Here is a 19475-nt window from a genome sequence, read left to right on the forward strand (position 1 = left end):
TGAAGAATAGAGGCTGTTACTTGATAGGCAGACTGATGTAACTAGCATGGTTGAGCCCTCTTCATGACTGAAGTTTTGTTTATTGAAGCATTTTATAAGAATCCATTGTAATAGTGAACTCATTTTTCCAACTTTACTTGATAGTATAAATATGTAAGAAAAGATAGTTGCTGTGAAAATTGTGCCAAGTTATTCAGACTCTGTGCTGCCAACTTTCTAGAGCTTCTTGTGATGCTTATCTTGGCTTTTTGGCTGTTCAGCTGCTCCTCACAAATAAAACTGGGTCCTCCCCTAAGGTCCTGGCTCTTTGATATTTCCACTCATATTTACACTAGATTAGAGTTTGACTCTTTGAGGGTGGGGAATAAACCTTCCCCAGCAGTAGCACCTAGCCAGTGTTTCTGAAAATATCAAAATTCAGGATGGATTAGAACCTGAGTAATTCTTATAGCTTTATAATGTAAAGTTATCTTGCCTAATTAATAAGACCTATGAGACATTCATTATAAAAATATGAAGTTTTGGTTGAACGTTTCCTTGTTCTTTTAGTACCTACCTATTAATAATCTCTTGAACAGCCTGACTTCCCTTTCATTTGGTTAGCAGTTTTGGAAATACTAATTTATTCATAGACTAGGTGGATAAAACACATTATTTAATCTCAAGTATTCAGTGTCCTAGAGGTTACTATCCCTCTGTGTCATCTGTGTAGATGGCATTTGTAAAGAACAAAATATACATTAAAAGTGAAAGTCGCTCAGTCGTGTTTGACTCTTTGCGACCCCATGGACCATGGGGAATTCTCCAGGCCAGAATAGTGGAGTGGGTAGCCTTTCCCTTCTCCAGGGGATCTTCCCAGCCCAGGGATTGAACCCAGGTCTCCCTCATTGCAGGCAGATTCTTTACCAGCTGAGCCACAAGGAAAATAATTACAGGTATATCTTGGGCTTCCATAGTGCTCAGTGGTAACGAATCTGCTTGCCATGAGATGCAGGTTCAATCCCTGGGTCAGAAAGATACCTGGGAGAAGGAAATGGCAACCCATTCTAGTATTCTTGCCAGGGAAATCAATGGACAGAGGACCCTGGCGGGCTTTAGTCCATGGGTTTGCAAGAGTTGATCACAACTTAGCAACTAAACAACAACACATATATTTTAGTCTTTGAATACAAAAGTACTTAGAAACATTCAGTCGATACTTTATATTTGCATAGTATATGTTAGAGGATCAAAAGTACAAGTCAACAGTAACGATTAATGAACATAAAATCTTAAATATACTGTATATTAAATATCTTTGCATACTAAAAGAAAATATGTTACTTGTTACAACAAAGCTATCTAAATTACCTGAATATAAATTTGGTTGTATTTCTTATTGATTTTCTTCCATAGATTCCGAGTTGGTTTTAAGGGTGTCTTTTTTGATCTTTTAATGGAGAATATTGAATTATAAGAATTTGGGTTATTCTTATCCTTATTTTTCAGGAAGATCTCAGTGAACATGTAGTTCAGGGTGATGCTTTTCCTGGACATGTGGGTACAGCATGTCTCTTATCGTCCACCATTGCAGAGAGTGGGAAGAGCGCTGGAATCCTTACTCTTCCCATCATGAGCAGAAATTCTAGGAAAACAATAGGCAAAGTGAGAGGTAAGCTTAGACAAGCATGGTGGCCCTTTACAAATAAGCAAAGGTTAAGTTAGGATTCTAATTAGTTTCAAATTGTGCTTTTGAGAATGGTAAAGAATTAAATTAATAAGTTGTTTCAGAATATTAACAAATACATTCCCCTGGTTGCTCATTGGTAAAGAATCTGTCTGCCAAGCAAGAGACACGGGTTTGATCCCTGGGTTGAGAAGATCCCCTGGAGAAGGAATTGTCAACACACTGTAGTATTCTTGCTGGGAAATCCCATTTACAGAGGATCCTGGGGGGGTGACGGTCCGTGGGGTCGCAAAAGAGTTGGACATGACTTAGTGACTGAACAACAGCAATTTTCTGGAAGCTTTACTTTGAATGGGCATTGACTTGATTTCTTTCTGTTTGATCAACTGATAAAGCTGGTTTGAGTGGTGTCTAGGTGTAATTGAGTTCATCGTAGCCTTTTAATTGTCTTTCTTTTTCCCTTCCCCCTTTTTTCCTATGAAAGTTGACTATATAATTATTAAGCCATTACCAGGATACAGTTGTGACATGAAATCTTCATTTTCCAAGTATTGGAAACCAAGGATACCATTGGATGTTGGACATCGAGGTGCAGGGAATTCTACAACAACTGCTCAGTAGGTTGAATATTTGAGTAGTACTAGCATTTGGTAGCTTACGCTTGATGATAAGGTTTAACCAACTAAAGGTCAAAGGATCCTTTTAATTATTACCCTGGATTTAAATGTAATTTGGTAATTGGGCTTTAAATTGGCTTGTAAATACCTATGATTATTAGAGCTTGATTTAAGGAATGCACACACCAACCAAGTAATAGTCAGTCTTCTTTTGGGGATGGTAAAGTTAGCCTCAAAATAGAGAATAAATACTGTGTCCATTATGGAAAATATAGTTGACTTATTTACTAAATTTATCTTTTCTTTATTAATGATAACTATATTTCTATATATTTATTTTCTTTCAGGCTTGCTAAAGTTCAAGAAAATACTATTGCTTCTTTAAGAAATGCTGCTAGTCATGTAAGTGAACCTCTCTTTAAACAACTTTGGACTAGTGGTCCACAGGTAGAAAAGTAGAGAGTTGTAGGTTGGGGCAGCCTCCTTCCTTCTGCATTAATAGGGTAAAAGGGAGACTATTTCTGCTTTTTCTAAATATATTTCTAAGTGAAGATGAAATATTTCTAGGCATTTTAATTTCAGTTCATGGTACAGATTGGAATTAAAGCAATGGAATCCTAAGCATCCTCTTAAAAGTTAATTAGGTGATTTGTAGTATGGTTGATGTATATTAAATAAATTACAGGTACACAGTATAATGATTCACAATTTTTAAAGATTATGCTCCATTTATAGTTATTGTAAAATGTTTGCTATATTCCCTGTGTTGTATCCTTGTAGCTTATTTTAAACCTAATAGTTTGTACCACTTAATCCCCTATGCCTTTATTGCCCCTCCTGCCTTCCCTCTCTCCAATGGTAACCACTGTTCTATGCAAGTGATGTCATATAGTATAGTCTTTCTCTATCTGACTTAGTTCACTTAGCATAATACCTTTCAAGTCCATCCATGTTGTTACAGATAACAAAATTTCACTCTCTTTTATGGCTGAGCAGTACACACAGCTGAGCTCTGTGTGTGTGTGTGTGTGTGTGTGTGTGTGTGTACATACATACACCACATCTTTATCCATTCAGTTCGGTTTCTTTATATCTTGGCAGTTGTAAATAATGCTACTATGAACATTGAAGAGCATATATGTTTTCAGATTAGTATTTTTCAGCTATATATCTAGGAGTGGAATTGGTGGGTCATATAGTAGTTCTCTTTTTAGCTTTTTGAAAAACCTTCATAACTGTTTTTCACAGTGTCAATACCAGTTTACATTCCCATCAGCAGTGTAGGAGGGCTCCTTTTACATGCTTGCCAGCATTTATTTCTGTTCTTTATGATGATAGCCATTCTTTTGATGATAGTGAGGTGATAACTCATTGTGGTTTTTTTGTTTTATATTTCTTTCCGGCTGTCCTTGGGTCTTTGTTGCTCTGCAAGGGCTTCTCTAGTTATGGCAGGTGGTAGCTACTCTTACTGCTGAGCAGGAGCTCTAAGGCCTGTGAGTTTCAGTAGTTGTGGCACAAAGGCTTGGTAGTTGTGGTGCACAGGCTTATTTGTCTCACAGACTAGAGTTTGATCCTGTGTCCCATGCATTGGTAAGTGGATTCTTAACCATTGGACCACCAGGGAAGTCCAGTTCTTTGTGGTTTTGATTTGCATTTCCCTCATGCTGAGCGTTATAACATTTCCTGTATCTGTTGGTCATCTGCATTTCCTTTGGAAAAATGTTTATTCAGTTCTTTTAACATTTTAAATAACTGGATAGGTTTTGGGGTTTTTTTGATGCTGAGTTGTAAATTTTTATGTTAGATATTAACTCCTTATTAGTCATATCTCTTGGAAATATTTCCTCTTATTCAGTAGCTTGTCTTTTTGTTTCATTGATGGTTTGCTTTGCTGTGCGAAGGTTTTTAAGTTTAATTAGGTCCCATTTGTTTATTTTTTAAACATCCCCCCTTTTTTTGAGATAATGTTTTAAGTGTTTGACGCATGCAAAAATGCTCCCCATGAAACATTGCATTTCATCAAATGAATTACTCACTTTGAACTACTCACTTTTTAATGCTCATAAAAAATGAGCTCATTAATGCTCATTAATTGAACTACTCACTTTTTAATGTTCATTTAGATACTCACTTTGTAAATACTGCTTACAGAAGGATTTGATAGTGATTTTATGTAACACTTGGGCTTCCCTGGTGGCTCAAATGGTAAAGAATCTGCCTGGAATGCAGGAGACCCGGGTTCAATCCCTGGGTCGAGAAGATCCCCTGGAGAAGAGAATGGCTACCCACTCCCAGTGTTCTTGCCTGGTTAATTCTGTGGAGAGAGAAGCTTGGTGGGGGTCGCAAAGAAAAACACTTAGTATGTCAGTTTGCCTCCTGTATACCAACCTGATTATGTTGAACTTGTTAACTTTTTATAGTACTGTGTGTGTGTGTGTGTGCATAAAACTCCTTAAATATATATACTTCATACCATCCTGATTCTAACCTGATTATGCTGAATTTCTAAACTCCTTTTATATCATTATTCAGTTAGTGGTTTTTTTTTTTTTTTTAGCTTTTAGGTTTTTCAGTACCTGAAGTTTGATATTTTAAATCAAGAGCCTGTGTGTTTCCTCCTCCCTCACCTTCTACTGTACCTCAAGTTAAGCCTCATGTTCTGAAGTTAAACTAAAGGGAAAACCGAGAAACTCTAATTATATTTCATTTTTTTCCCATTGTCCTCCACATACATGCCTTAAGTTTTGCCTTTTTAAAAATAGTTAAGCAAATAAACTTGATTTGTTAGATTTTAATTTTATCACTTATATGAAGCAAACAACTATTCGAAGATGTACTTTTCCCATATTTTAACATCTCTAAAATTGGGATAGGATTTACAACTGTCTTAACTTGTCATGGTTTGATTGGCATTGTTTTTTCTCCCTCTTAGTGGTGTATAAAATAATGATGCATTTTGTATTTCTTGACATCTTAGATTGATGCATTTTGTATTTCTTGACATCTTAGATTGATTGTCATAATTATTTTAATGTTTAAAAATGTTTAGTTGATAATTTTGTGTTGAAAGGATGTTAAGTATACAAGTATGCTATGCTGTAGGTCATTATTTGTAACCAGTTTCAGTTCCTTATAGTTAAGTAAGCTAAACATGGTTTTATTAGCTGTGAACACATGAAGATCCCTAATTAAGAGCTTTCAGGGTGTCTGCTTTTTGAGGGAAGATTCCATTGAGCCCTTTTCTGTTGAAACCCTGTTTACTCTCGGGGATCACTTTATAGAATGTCTTATGTTAGTTATGAAAGGCTGGTTTGGTTTCATGTTAAAGACATCCTTGAAGAGGTTTTGGTTATTATTGGCTTATTTCTTAAAACTTGCTCACACATGAATTTTTTTTTTTTTTTTTCTTTTTAATTTTTGGCCATGCTACACTGCATGTGGTAGCTTAGTTTCTTGGCTAGGGCTTGAACCCAGGCCCCCTGCAGTGAAATATGGAGTCTTAATAACTGGACCACCAGGAAAGTCCCTCACACATGAATTTTGAGATCAGATTTTATCCCTTAGTAAATTTATCTTCCTAAAGGATGGTGATCATGTAAAATTAAACTTTAAAACTGGGAAGCTATACTTTATTATTGTTTTACTGTATAGGGTGTATAGGGTTTTTTTTCCCCTCTTTGATAAAAATGATTTGTGTTATTTACTTGTTGACAGTGGAAGCAGCTAAGCTTATTTCCTGCTTCAGAAGTTAGAGATGAAGCAGACTCCTTTGGTTCTAGGCTATGATTTATATGTACTGACAAGTTAAGCGTCTTTCTTGAGTAAAGCTAGGGTAAGGGATGGAAACATGTCCATCCGTTCTTACACAGCACTTCTTTGGGCCATAGACACTGTCAGACCTTGTATCCTTTGATCCCAGCTGGTTTTCTTATAGTGAATTCACAAATATGAATGTCAATTTATGTTTTTAGCCTTTATTTGAATTAATTCATAAGTCATGATGGATCTGACTTAAGTCTAATTGGTGTACATATTTCTTCTGTTTAGGCTTCTATTAGGAAATTTGGTGTATGCATCATTCTTGTTATCCATTTCTGTTTTCTCTTTGCAGCAGAAGTTGTCGTTTCCTTTTTAATCTGATTATTGAGATTTTATTAAGAAAGGCTATAAAGTGTGTTGTTGAAGTGCACCAAGTAGCAGAGCTAAGAGATTGCAGCTTTTCCTATTCCCACCTCACCTTTGAGGTTTGACTGTCGAACTGAGGTGTGCAGGGGTCAACAAGATGGGAGGTAGCCATGCCCCAGACTCCTTGTAGGCTCCATTTCTGCTAATAGCAGGAGCAGAGGTGACACTGCTGGAGACTGTCCACTGCCACAGAAAGGCCCTGGAGTGTGTTTGAGTGGGATCAGTACCCAATTTTTTTGCCAGGAAAAATTGTTGTGCTGTTACAAAAAAGAAGTTATAATTGTTTTAAAAGATTACCTTTTAGAAAAAGCTTGAAGTATAGCTTTAAATAATTCATGAGGAAGTTTTTGTGTGTATAGGTCTATACTTTTACAGTGAACAATAAATTTGCTATGTTCTTAGAGTTTTAGATGTATTGTGGGCTAGATAATATTTTTCAATTTTTTTTTTCTTCCTCTCAGGGTGCAGCCTTTGTAGAATTTGATGTACATCTTTCAAAAGATTTTGTGCCTGTGGTGTATCATGATCTGACTTGTTGTTTGACTATGAAAAAGGTATGTAGAAATTCCTTTAATTCTTAGAGTTAGACAAAAGTTTAAAAATTAGCAAGTTTTATATACACATGCCATTATACATAAGAGACTTGAGCGTCTGTAGATTTGATACCCATGAAGGGTCCTGGAATCAATCCCCAGCAGATACTGATGTATGTGTGCTCAGTTGCTTTAGTCGTGTCTGACTCTTTACAACCCTGTGGACTGTAGCCTGCCAGGCTTCTCTGTCAATGGGATTCTCCAGGCAAGAATACTGGACTGGGTGGCCATGCCCTCCTCCAGGGGATCTTCCTGACCCAGGGATGGAACCCATGTCTCCTGGCATTTTCTTTAAAACTGTGATGGGTATCATTTTCAGTTGAGTTGATCTGAAGGTAAGACTGAGAAAACTGGAGAACTACATGGATAAGAATGAAGTTAGAACATTCTCTAACACCATATAGAAGAATAAACTCAGGGCTTCCCTGTGACTCAGTGGTGAAGAATCCATCTGCCAGTGTGGGAGACACAGGTTTGATCCCTTATCCAGGAAGATCCCACTTGCTGTGGAGCAGTTAAGCCCATGTGCTACCAACTATTGAGCCTGTGCGCCACAACTACTGAACTGAAGTCTTCGTGCCCTTGATTCACGCTCTGCATCAAGAGAAGCCGTCTCTAACCACAACTAGAGAAAAGCCCATGCAGCAACAAAGACCCAACACAGCCCAAAATAAATAAAATTATTAAAAAAAAAAAAACAAAAACCCTCAAAGTGGATTAAAAACCTAAATGTAAGACCAGACAGTATAAAGTTTAGAGTAAACAGGCAGAATACTCTTTGATATAAATTGCAGCAATATTTTCTTGCATCTGTCTCCTAGAGTAATGCAAATAAACAAAGGGGATCTAATTAAACTCTGAAGCTTTTGCACAGCAAAGAAAACAACCTACTGACTGGGAGAAAATATTTGCAAATGATGCTACTGACAATGGATTAATTTCTAAAATATACAAACAGCTCCTATAATTCAGTAAATGGGCTGAAGACCTGAATATACATTTCTCCAAAGAAGACATTCAGGTGGCTAATGGGCACATGAAAAGATACTCAATGTTATTGTTAGAAAAATGCAGATCCAAGCTATAGGGAGATACCACCTCTTACTGCTCAGAATGGCCATTATCAGAAAGTTGAAAAATAATAAATGCTGGAGAGAGGATATGGAGAAAAAGGAACCCTCCCGCATTGTTGGTGGGAATAAATTGGTGCAGCCACAATGGAGAACAGTATGGAGATTCCTCAAAAAACAAAGTAAGTCTATATGATCCTGCAATACCACTCTTGGGATTTCCAGAGAAAATTATAATTTGAAAAAATACACGCACCTTAATGTTCACTGTGGCACTATTTAGAGTATCTCACACATGGCAGCATCTTGAATGTCCACCTATAGATGAATGTGTTAAGATATATACATGTACAATGGAATACTACTCAGCCATAAAAAAGAATAAAATAATGGCACTTAGAGTGACATGAATGGACCTAGAGATTATCATACTAAGTGAAGTAAGTCAGAAAATGAAAGACAAATACCATATGATATTACTTATGTGGAATCTAAAATATAATACAAATGAACTTACAAAATAGAGACTTAGAAAACAAAATTATGGTTACCAAAGGGGGAAAGGGATTGTTTCATATAAATTTGGAGTTTGAGATTAGCAGATACAAACCTCAATATATAAAAGAGATAACATGGTCCTATTGTATATCACAGGGAACAGTATCTTAATTCATTGTCTTATAATAACCTGTAATGGAAAACTAGATATATCTATTTATTTATTTATATATATATATGTTTGTGTAACTGAATCACTCTGCTGTACACCTGAAACTGATACAACATTGTAGATTAACTAACATGTACCAGACGCTGCATAATGTAGTATAAATCTGTGACAAGGCACCTGACTCTGACTGTTGGTGGATTCTATTATAGTCAGTCATATGGGTTTGAATTATTTTCATTTATAGAAAAGGATCCTTTCCTTTTTGTGAAATGGTGTTAGGAGAAGGAAGGAGATGCACCTATTTATTTATTTAAATCATTTGAGGCGGGGGGGTGCGGTGGGGTGGCGGCACCGTGCTGCATGGCTTGGGGACTCAAGCTTGCTTCCCTGACTAAGGATTGAACCCAGTCCCTCAGCAGTTAGAGTGCTGAGTACTAACCACTGGATCGCCAGGGAATTCTCAAGATGCACCTATTAAGATGAAAGACGTAGAATTAGACTTGGGACAGGTTGTTTTTGCTGTGGGGGAAATGTTAATGCAAAGTGAAACAAAAATGGATGGAATGGTAAAGGAACTCACTAACCAAGATTGAAATTAGTGACTCTAGCTGTAATTTCTTAAAATCCATGAGGGTTAATTGAAGAGTGTAACTGACCCCTCCTTTTTACCAGACTTTGATTGTTCTTTGAACCTGATTGAGTTAATTGCAGAATGAAAACAATGAATTGTTTATTTTTTTTAGTATTCATTTTTAAGTTGGAATTTTCCTTATAAAACCAATTTATGTTCATTTATTTTTATATACCGGTAGTTTTTATATATCAGTATACTTTTATATACCAGTATTTTTTATACCAGTAGTTCAGAAGATTATGAAATGGATCTTCAGTGGGTCCAGTGGTTAAGAATTTCTGCCTGCCAATGCAGGGAATTAGTGTTCAATCCCTGGTTCGGGAAGATTCCACATGCTCTGGGGCAACTAAACCCACTTGCCACAGCTACTGAGCCCACTGGCTACAACTATGAAGCCTGTGCTCCCAGAGCCTGTGCTCTGCCATGAGAGAAGCCACAGCAGTGAGAAGCATGAGCACCGCAAGAAAGCCTGCACTCGCCACAACTAGATAAAGCCTGGGCGTAGCAATGAGGACCCCATGCAGCCAAAAATAATAAACAAGTAAATAAAATTTTAAAAAGTAAAAAGATTATGAAATGAAACGTAAATCTTCCTTTTTCTCCTTGGTCGTACTCTCTACTTAGTAGTTTCTTGTGCATCCTTCTAGAAAAACTTAAATAGTCTCATACTATATGTATTTGGTGTGAAAATGAATAGACATACACTGGATTTTAATTTGTTTGTTGGATTGATGATTTACTGGTGGTGCATTAACTCATTTCCTTAAGACAGAAGTGCCTGAATAGTGTGACTTTTGATTTATTAAAATCTAATAAAACAGATTTGCTTATTGTGAAAGCATCTATAATACAGTTCTTATTAAATATTACTACTTAGAGGTAATCAGTTTTTTCATGACAGTTGATTTCTGTGGTTTTTAACCAAAATTCAGTTTAAAAGATTTTGAAATGTTTAGAAACTTGACAGAAACTAATCCATACTTGGATCATGCTTGCCTGTTGATTTCCTAGTCGTGTAGCATGGATATATGTCAAATAAATGTATAAAGCCTGGCAGGAAACAGGAGAAATGACTGATGTTGGCTTGGTTCTCAGTGTGTCTTCAGTGCTACAGCTTCTTCCCAGCTGTTTTTTTCTTCACTAAAAAAAAATGTTTTTATCTACATTAAAAACAAAAAAGCCAGAATTTAAGAGCCGGAAGGTGGTGTTAGGTAGAAAGAGCTCCCCTTCATGGGCTCACTGTGGCCACCAATTATTCTTATGAGTAAATTGAGACATAGGGACTGTCTAGAGTAAATATTCAGTAATAACTTACAGCCCAGTTTTCTTCTTTTTAGAAATTTGATGCTGATCCAGTTGAATTATTTGAAATTCCAGTGAAAGAATTAACATTTGACCAACTCCAGTTGTTAAAGGTATTAATAGTGTGAAATGTTAATTTTTTTGGTTTTACATTTATCATTTGGTTTTAATACTATTTATACTTGTCTGTATATGCTAATGTTCTCCTTGCCTGTGGGGATGACTATATATACAGCATGTGTAGAGTCTATGCTTTGGTTTTCTGTTCTATTAGGAAGAATAAGTTTGTGCTCATCCATCTGTCACCTTTAAGTTTCCATGGATCCCATCGGTTTTTGCTTTCATGAAGGAGACTGGATTATAAGTCTTTATAGGCCATGGGGACTAGCTATAATCTTAAGTTGTCTCTGGTCTGCTTTAGCTCTTTTTATTTCATACTTGACCTTCTATGCTATTGTTGATTTTTATACTTATACTACTAAGATCCTTCTGTATTTTATTGATACCATATAATTTTATATGGTGATCCTTCCTGTTCTCATTAGATATCTTAAATAAATGCTTGTTTGAGTGTAAACAGTTTTCTAACCTATTGATTTATATATTCTCCTCTCCTTGGTTATTTGATCATGATCTTCTGTGTATGTGTTTAAATAGAAAATATATACACTGATATGTGCTTATTCTTATTAAAATAAGTGCTTATTCTTAATAAAATAATTCTACATTTTATGTTTTTTCTAACTTGCAAGCTTTTCAGGCTATAGTTCTGTTAGCCATATCTTCATAAACTAAGGCCTTTTTTTAATGATTACATTTTGTCTGTGTGTGTGTGTTTTCCAGCTCACTCATGTGACTGCACTGAAATCTAAAGATCTGAAAGGTATGTACCTATATGAAAACATTGTTTTCATTTCATGATTAGCATAATGAATTTTCTTATCTATTTTAATGTACTCTGTGACCTTAATATGATACTCAGTTATATAAATGTAATGTTATAGACGCAAAGGCTTTACCTATAATACTTGTCAAATGCATTGAAAGCATGATTTTTTACTTTTATGAGTTTTCTTAGCTTGATAATCAAAAATCCATTATTTTTTACCTACCAATCTTTCCACACATTCTTAAGCATTACAGAGTACAAGAGTGTATCAAATATAGAATATAGCCCTATATAGGTGTTTGAAACTAGCTCTAGCATTTACCAGCTATGACCTCCATCTTTGTGTTTAACCATTCTGTGCTTCACTTTCCTCAATGGATTATAAAATCCCTTTGTAATTCCACTTTGCTTTCTGCCCCCATAGAACTTAATAGTGTATGGCATTCATCTTAGCCTCAGTATGTCCTTTACTTTACAATATCGTATTGGTTTTGCCATACATCAACATGCATCTGCCACGGGTGTACACATGTTCCCCATCCTGAACCCCCCTCCCACCTCCCTCCCCATACCATCCCTCTGGGTCATCCCAGTGCACCAGCCCCAAGCTTCCTGTATCCTGCATCGAACCTGGACTGGCGATTCGTTTCTTACATGATATTATATATGTTTTAATGCCATTCTCCCAAATCATCCCCCCCCATCAGAGTCCAAAAGACTGTTCTATACATCCGTGTCTCTTTTGCTGTCTCACATACAGGGTTGTCGTTACCATCTTTCTAAATTCCATATATATGCGTTAGTATACTGTATTGGTGTTTTTCTTTCTGGCTTACTTCACTCTGTATAATAGGCTCCAGTTTCATCCACCTCATTAGAACTGATTCAAATGTATTCTTTTTAATGGCTGAGTAATGCTCCATTGTGTATATGTACCACAGCTTTCTTATCCATTCATCTGCTGATGGACATCTAGGTTGCTTCCATGTCCTGGCTATTATAAACAGTGCTGCGATGAACATTGGGGTACATGTGTCTCTTTCAATTCTGGTTTCCTCAGTGTGTATGCCCAGCAGTGGGATTGCTGGGTCGTATGGCAGTTCTATTTCCAGTTTTTTAAGGAATCTCCACACTGTTCTCCATAGTGGCTGTACTAGTTTGCATTCCCACCAACAGTGTAAGAGGGCTCCCTTTTCTCCACACCCTCTCCAGCATTTATTGCTTGTAGATTTTGGATCGCAGCCATTCTGACTGGCATGAAATGGTACCTCATTGTGGTTTTGATTGGCATTTCTCTGATAATGAGAGATGTTGAGCATCTTTTCATGTGTTTGTTAGCCATCTGTATGTCTTCTTTGGAGAAATGTCTATTTAGTTCTTTGGCCCATGTTTTGATTGGGTTGTTTATTTTTCTGGAATTGAGCTGCAGGAGTTGCTTGTATATTTTTGAGATTAGTTGTTTGTCAGTTGCTTCATTTGCTATTATTTTCTCCATTCTGAAGGCTGTCTTTTCACCTTGCTTATAGTTTCTTTTGTTGTGCAGAAGCTTTTAAGTTTAATTAGGTCCCATTTGTTTATTTTTGCTTTTATTTCCAATATTCTGGGAGGTGGGTCATAGAGGATCCTGCTGTGATTTTTGTCGGAGAGTGTTTTGCCTATGTTCTCCTCTAAGAGTTTTATAGTTTCTGATCTTATGTTTAGATCTTTAATCCATCTTTAGTTTATTTTTGTGTATGGTGTTAGAAAGTATTCTAGTTTCATTTTACAAGTTTCTTTTACAAGTGGTTGACCAGTTTTCCCAGCACCACTTGTTAAAGAGATAGTCTTTTCTCCACTGTATATTCTTGCCTCCTTTGTCAAAGATAAGGTGTCCATAGGTGAGTGGGTTTATCTCTGGGCTTTCTATTTTGTTCCATTGATCTATCTTTCTGTCTTGTGCCAGTACCATACTGTCTTGATGACTGTGGCTTTGTAGTAGAGCCTGAAGTCAGGCAGGTTGATTCCTCCAGTTCCATTCTTTCTCAAGATTGCTTTGGCTATTCGAGGTTTTTTGTATTTCCATACAAATTGTGAAATTATTTGTTCTAGCTCTGTGAAAAATACCATTGGTAGCTTGATAGGGATTGCATTGAATCTATAGATTGCTTTGGATAGTATACTCATTTTCACTATATTGATTCTTCTGATCCATGAACATGGTATGTTTCTCCATCTATTAGTGTCCTCTTTGATTTCTTTCACCAGTGTTTCATAGTTTTCTATATATAGGTCTTTAGTTTCTTTAGGTAGATATATTCCTAAGTATTTTATTCTTTTCGTTGCAATGGTGAATGGAATTGTTTCCTTAATTTCTCTATTTTCGCATTATTCGTGTATAGGAATGCAAGGGATTTCTGTGTGTTGATTTTATATCCTGCAACTTTACTATATTCATTGATTAGTTCTAGTAATTTTCTGGTGGAGTCTTTAGGGTTTTCTATGTAGAGGATCATGTCATCTGCAAACAGTGAGAGTTGTACTTCTTCTTTTCCAATCTGGATTCCTTTATTTCTTTTTCTGCTCTGATTGCTGTGGCCAGAACTTCCAAAACTATGTTGGATAGTAATGGTGAGAATGGGCACCCTTGTCTTGTTCCTGACTTTAGGGGAAATGCTTTCAATTTTTCACCATTGAGGATAATGTTTGCTGTGGGTTTGTCATATATAGCTTTTATTATGTTGAGGTATGTTCCTTCTGTTCCTGCTTTCTGGAGAGTTTTTATCATGAATGGATGTTGAATTTTGTCAAAGGCTTTCTCTGCATCTATTGAGATAATCATATGGTTTTTATTTTTCAATTTGTTAATGTGGTGTATTACATTGATTGATTTGTGGATATTGAAGAATCCTTGCATCCCTGGGATAAAGCCCACTTGGTCATGGTGTATGATCTTTTTAATGTGTTGTTGGATTCTGATTGCTAGAATTTTATTAAGGATTTTTGCATCTATGTTCATCAGTGATACTGGCCTGTAGTTTTTTTTGTGTGTGTGGCAATTTTGTCAGCTTTTGGTATTAGTAACCCTTTATTTTTGCACACGGCTTATCTCTTCCACCAAAATGTAAACCTCTCAAAGATGTGAAAATAGTTTTATATTCTCTGAAAAATTTATAATAAGTGGTTATAGTTGGTATTCATTAAATGTTTATCTGCAGTTAGGGTAACAGGATAGGTGTAATGCCTTTATAAAGATGTTGTGAGGTGCCAAAAACTTCAGAGATATCCCTGGAGCATAAATATGACTTTGCAAGCTTGTAAATGTTTCATAACTAATGAATTTACTTTTAACTTATTTTACTGGAAAATTTTATATAACTTAGTTTTTGAATTTGCATTGCATAGGATTAGTTACTTGTTGATTTTGTTTTGCTTCTTGTTTGCTTTTGTTTGTTGCGGAGGTTTAAATCTTGATAGAAAATTTTTTTCTCTAGGAAAAAGTTCTGTGTACCTTGACATAATTGATTTTGGATTAAATGATAATGCTAACAAAGACACAATGGTACTTGTAGAGTCTCTTAATTTTTAAGTTGCTATTTCAAGTGGAAGTATTAGCAAGATTCAGTTCAGTTCAGCTCAGTCACTCAGTCGTGTCTCCCTCTTTGCAACCACATGAATCACAGCTCGCCAGGCCTGCCTGTCCATCACCAACTCCCGGAGTTCACTCAGACTCATGTCCATTGAGTCGGTGATGCCATCCAGCCATCTCATCCTCTGTCGTCCCCTTCTTCTCCTGCCCCCAATTGCATGAGGCGGCCAAAGTATTGGGAGTTTCAACTTTAGCGTCAGTCCTTCCAATGAACACCCGGGACTCATCTCCTTTAGGATGGACTGGTTGGATCTCCTTGCAGTCCAACGGACTCTCAAGTGTCTTCTCCAACACCACAGTTCAAAAGCATCAATTCTTTGGTGCTTAGCTTTCTTCACAGTCCAACTCTCACATCCATACATGACCACTGGAAAAACCATAGTCTTGACTAGATGGACCTTTGTTGGCAAAGAAATATCTCTGCTTTTCAATATGCTATCTAGGTTGGTCATAACTTTCCTTCCAAGGAGGAAGCGTCTTTTAATTTCATGGCTGCAATCACCATCTGCAGTGATTTTAGAGCCCAAAAAAATGAAGTCTGACACTGTTTCCACTGTTTCCTCATCTATTTCCCATGAAATAGATGGCATCTGGTCCCATCTAAGTGATGGGACCAGATGCCATGATCTTAGTTTTCTGAATGTTGAGCTTTAAGCCAACTTTTTCACTCTCCTCTTTCACTTTCATCAAGAGGCTTTTTAGTTCCTCTTCACTTTTTGCCATGAGGGTGGTGTCATCTGCATATCTGAGGTTATTGATATTTCTCTCCGCAATCTTGATTCCAGCTTGTGTTTCTTCCAGCCCATCATTTCTTATGGTGTACTCTGCATAGAAGTTAAATAAGCAGGGTGACAATATACAGCCTTGACGTACTCCTTTTCCTATTTGGAACCAGTCTGTTGTTCCATGTCCAGTTCTAACTGTTGCTTCCTGACCTGCATATAGGTTTCTCAAGAGGCGGGTCAGGTGGTCTGGTATTCCCATCTCTTTCAGAATTTTCTACAGTTTATTGTGATCCACATAGTCAAAGGCTTTGGCATAGTCAATAAAGCAGAAATAGATGTTTTTCTGGAACTCTCTTGCTTTTTTGATGATCCAGCGGATGTTGGCAATTTGATCTCTGGTTCCTCTGCCTTTTCTAAAACCAGCTTGAACATCTGGAAGTTCATAGTTTATGTATTGCTGAAGCCTGGCTTGGAGAATTTTGAGCATTACCTTACATAGCTCTTAATCTCAATGAGCTATAAAAAATAATTTCTTGCAACTTCTTTTACAAAGTATAATTTTTATAAGAAAATAATCACTGTTGAGGTCATAAAATTAGATGTTCCTATTAAATATTGTAAAGTGGTCTTCATAAAGGATGTTTATTTTGAAAATGGGGGTTTTATTGGTTAAAATTACTAGATACAAGAGCTTTCAAAAATACTATATGTGAAAGGATCTCATAACTACTTCCTTAAGAAATTCGGGGAATGTCTTAGTGATAAAGTGGCATTAATCTACTGAGTTTTTATAATTTAAAATTTCAGAATCTATGGTTGAAGAAGAAAATTCCTTTTCTGAAAATCAGCCATTTCCTTCTCTTAAGATGGTAAGTTCTTTAGATAAACTTAGGGTAGTGTTATCATTAATTCTTTTATATCTGAATAATTTATTTTGGTCTTTTAAATGCGCACTAAAAAGGCCGTGTAATGTAAACTAATGTTTGATGCTTTTTAGAGAAGATACATTCTTGTGTATTTGTGTACCTTTTTTTTTGATGAACAACTGATTTGCTCAGATGAATAAATTTCCTACCTCAATGGATTAATTTGGTAAGAACAGGAAATTCACATATTTCTGTATATATGTATATATATACATTATATATATATATTCTGTATATAAACAGAGAGGAAAGGGCATAGAAAAGGGGGTCCAGGGGGAAGTGTGACAATGGGAGAGGCATTTTTACAAAATTTAAGGCTGGTGTTTGGCTTTTAGAGAGAAATTCTCCAACCAAAGAAGATAGGTACCCTGGTTACTTAAAATGAGATACAAATTTCAAGAATTCACTCTGAAAAAGTGTAACAAAAACTCACATGAAGATTTAAAACTAGACACAATTCATAAAGGAATTCCTTTGACAGGCAGGTCAAATACCATCTTTGATCATGCTGAATCTCCTTTTGTTCTTGTTGGCTCCATTTCCTAATTTTCCTGTTCTCCACTGTATTTCTGGTGATGTGTCAGCTACAGTAGTTTTCTTAGGCAAAAAAATAGGTAATACCAGTTTATCATGATTATTTACCCTCTAAAAAGGATGCTACAGGAGAACCCCTATAATAGTCATTGTCCTAGTGCCTTTAGATCATGGTTTGAATAATTTTTCAGATATTTGTGAAGCCTAGCTAAGTCATTCCTTCTAGTCCAAAATTCTAAAATCATTTGGTTCTTAGAAATTTCATGATTTCTGGACATGATTTCATAGAACAGAAAAACAGATTTTTAAAAAATGTGTATCAAAGGGTTGTTCTTTTCTGATTGTGCATTAGTCCAGTAAAAATATGGCAGATATATTAAGTAAGGCTAAACATATCAGAGAACAAAGTAAAAAAAACTCACAGGAGATTGAGTACAGCTTATTTTAGGTATTGTACTTTTCATGCAGCTGGTTAACGTAGACCGAGGCTATATCCAAGGTCACCAGAATTCCAGGCTATATTCTTATTCTGTTTTTAGTCTTTTACTTGCTATTATAAAATTAAATACCATATATACTGTCCATGTTAAGTGGTTCCTAAACTTTTAAATAAATTGTTCTAAATTCATTTTCTGCTTTAGCATGCTTGAGTATTTGACAAAACAAATTGGTGTTTGAATAAAAAAAAATCAGCTGTTTGTATGTTAATAAACAAGCCTCATATTTTATTTTATTTTATTTTTTCAATTTGGCTGTGCTGGGTTTTCATTGCATCCCAAGGGCTTTCTCAAATTGTACCACAGGGATATTTCATTGAGGTGTGCAGGCTTCTGTAATAACTGTAGAAGCATGCAGGCTCAGTAGTTCTCTAGTTGCTCCATGGCATGTGGGAAGTTAGTTTCCTGACCAGCAATCGAACCCACATCCCCTGCATTGGAAGGTGGATTCGTAACCAATGGACCACCAGGGAAGTCTCAAGCTTCATATTTTAGATTATATTTTCTAGTAATGCCAGGGCAAGTGGTATTACTGCATAGTGTCTAGATAATTTAGATAAATTGATACTGTTATTTATATAAAGACTTTTTTTATTTATGAGCCTCTTGAACTTTAAAGATAACATCTTTCCAGGGAGTTATCACTGTGGTACAAGTTAAGTATCACCACCTTCAAAACAAGCTAGAAATTAATATTTTTTTGTAAAAGTATATCTTAGTAGATTGACATGCCTGGATGCGATTCAGAAAATATGACAGATGTCTTTTTAAATTCATGAGGCTCCTTGTCTGCTCACTTTAGTTGTTCAGTACTAATGGTGAAAAGGATTTTAGGTTAGGATCATCTCAATGTTAAGTAGTAATCAATTATCACATGCTAAAGACCACTGTCTTTGCTATTTAATTTGTTTTGACTTTCTTATTCAATTTAATCATTAACCAGGTTGTCAGTTTGAGTGTAAGAAAAGATAGTGGTTTTTACCAACGGCACAAAGCACTTTATCCTTACTAGTGATATGTTTTCTTACAGATTGCTTTTTGTAATAAATTTGTTTTTCTTTTTTTCCTTCTTATTCTACCATTCATCTCACCAAAAATGAAACAAAATTTACCACCAACAAACGCAACTCTAGGTTTTAGAATCTTTGCCAGAAGATGTAGGGTTTAACATAGAAATTAAATGGATCTGCCAACAAAGGGTAAGCCATTCTCCACGTGACCCATTCTTCTTTCCTCCCTCTTGTTTCTTTAATGCATTGATTCTTGTCTCTTTGTTTTAGTGGAATAAGTGTAACTGAAATCTTATGGCTTCATCCAGCAGGCACAGTGCTTGTTAGACCTTTTAAATAAAGCAGAATTTACACTTATTTCAGTTCTTAAAAGTAGTTATGGAGTGGGTAACCTTTCCCATCTCCAGGGGATCTTCCCAACCCTGGGACTGAACCCAGGTCTCCCGGATTGCAGGCGGATTCTTTACAAGCTGAGCTACCAGGGAAGCCCAAGAATACTGGAGTGGGTAGCCTATCCCTTCTCCAGCGGATC

The 19475-nt window shown here is 36.1% G+C and overlaps 1 protein-coding gene across 6 annotated transcripts in view; it reads left to right on the forward strand.

Moving 5' to 3' along the window:
* Positions 1-19475, forward strand: part of GPCPD1 (glycerophosphocholine phosphodiesterase 1) — a 64784-nt gene that overhangs the window by 35506 nt on the left and 9803 nt on the right. For 5 of the 6 annotated variants that reach the window (XM_006047744.3, XM_025264043.2, XM_025264044.2 and 2 more), the window contains 8 exons: positions 1489-1651; positions 2151-2283; positions 2631-2685; positions 6930-7022; positions 10773-10850; positions 11581-11620; positions 16784-16845; positions 19067-19132. In XM_006047744.3, coding sequence (XP_006047806.1) covers positions 1489-1651; positions 2151-2283; positions 2631-2685; positions 6930-7022; positions 10773-10850; positions 11581-11620; positions 16784-16845; positions 19067-19132 — 690 coding nt within the window. The remainder of the gene's footprint in view (positions 1-1488; positions 1652-2150; positions 2284-2630; positions 2686-6929; positions 7023-10772; positions 10851-11580; positions 11621-16783; positions 16846-19066; positions 19133-19475) is intronic. The other variant, XM_025264042.2, reaches the window with a different exon arrangement.

This window comes from Bubalus bubalis, chromosome 14 (assembly GCF_019923935.1).
Source record: "Bubalus bubalis isolate 160015118507 breed Murrah chromosome 14, NDDB_SH_1, whole genome shotgun sequence".
Lineage (NCBI taxonomy): Eukaryota > Metazoa > Chordata > Mammalia > Artiodactyla > Bovidae > Bubalus > Bubalus bubalis.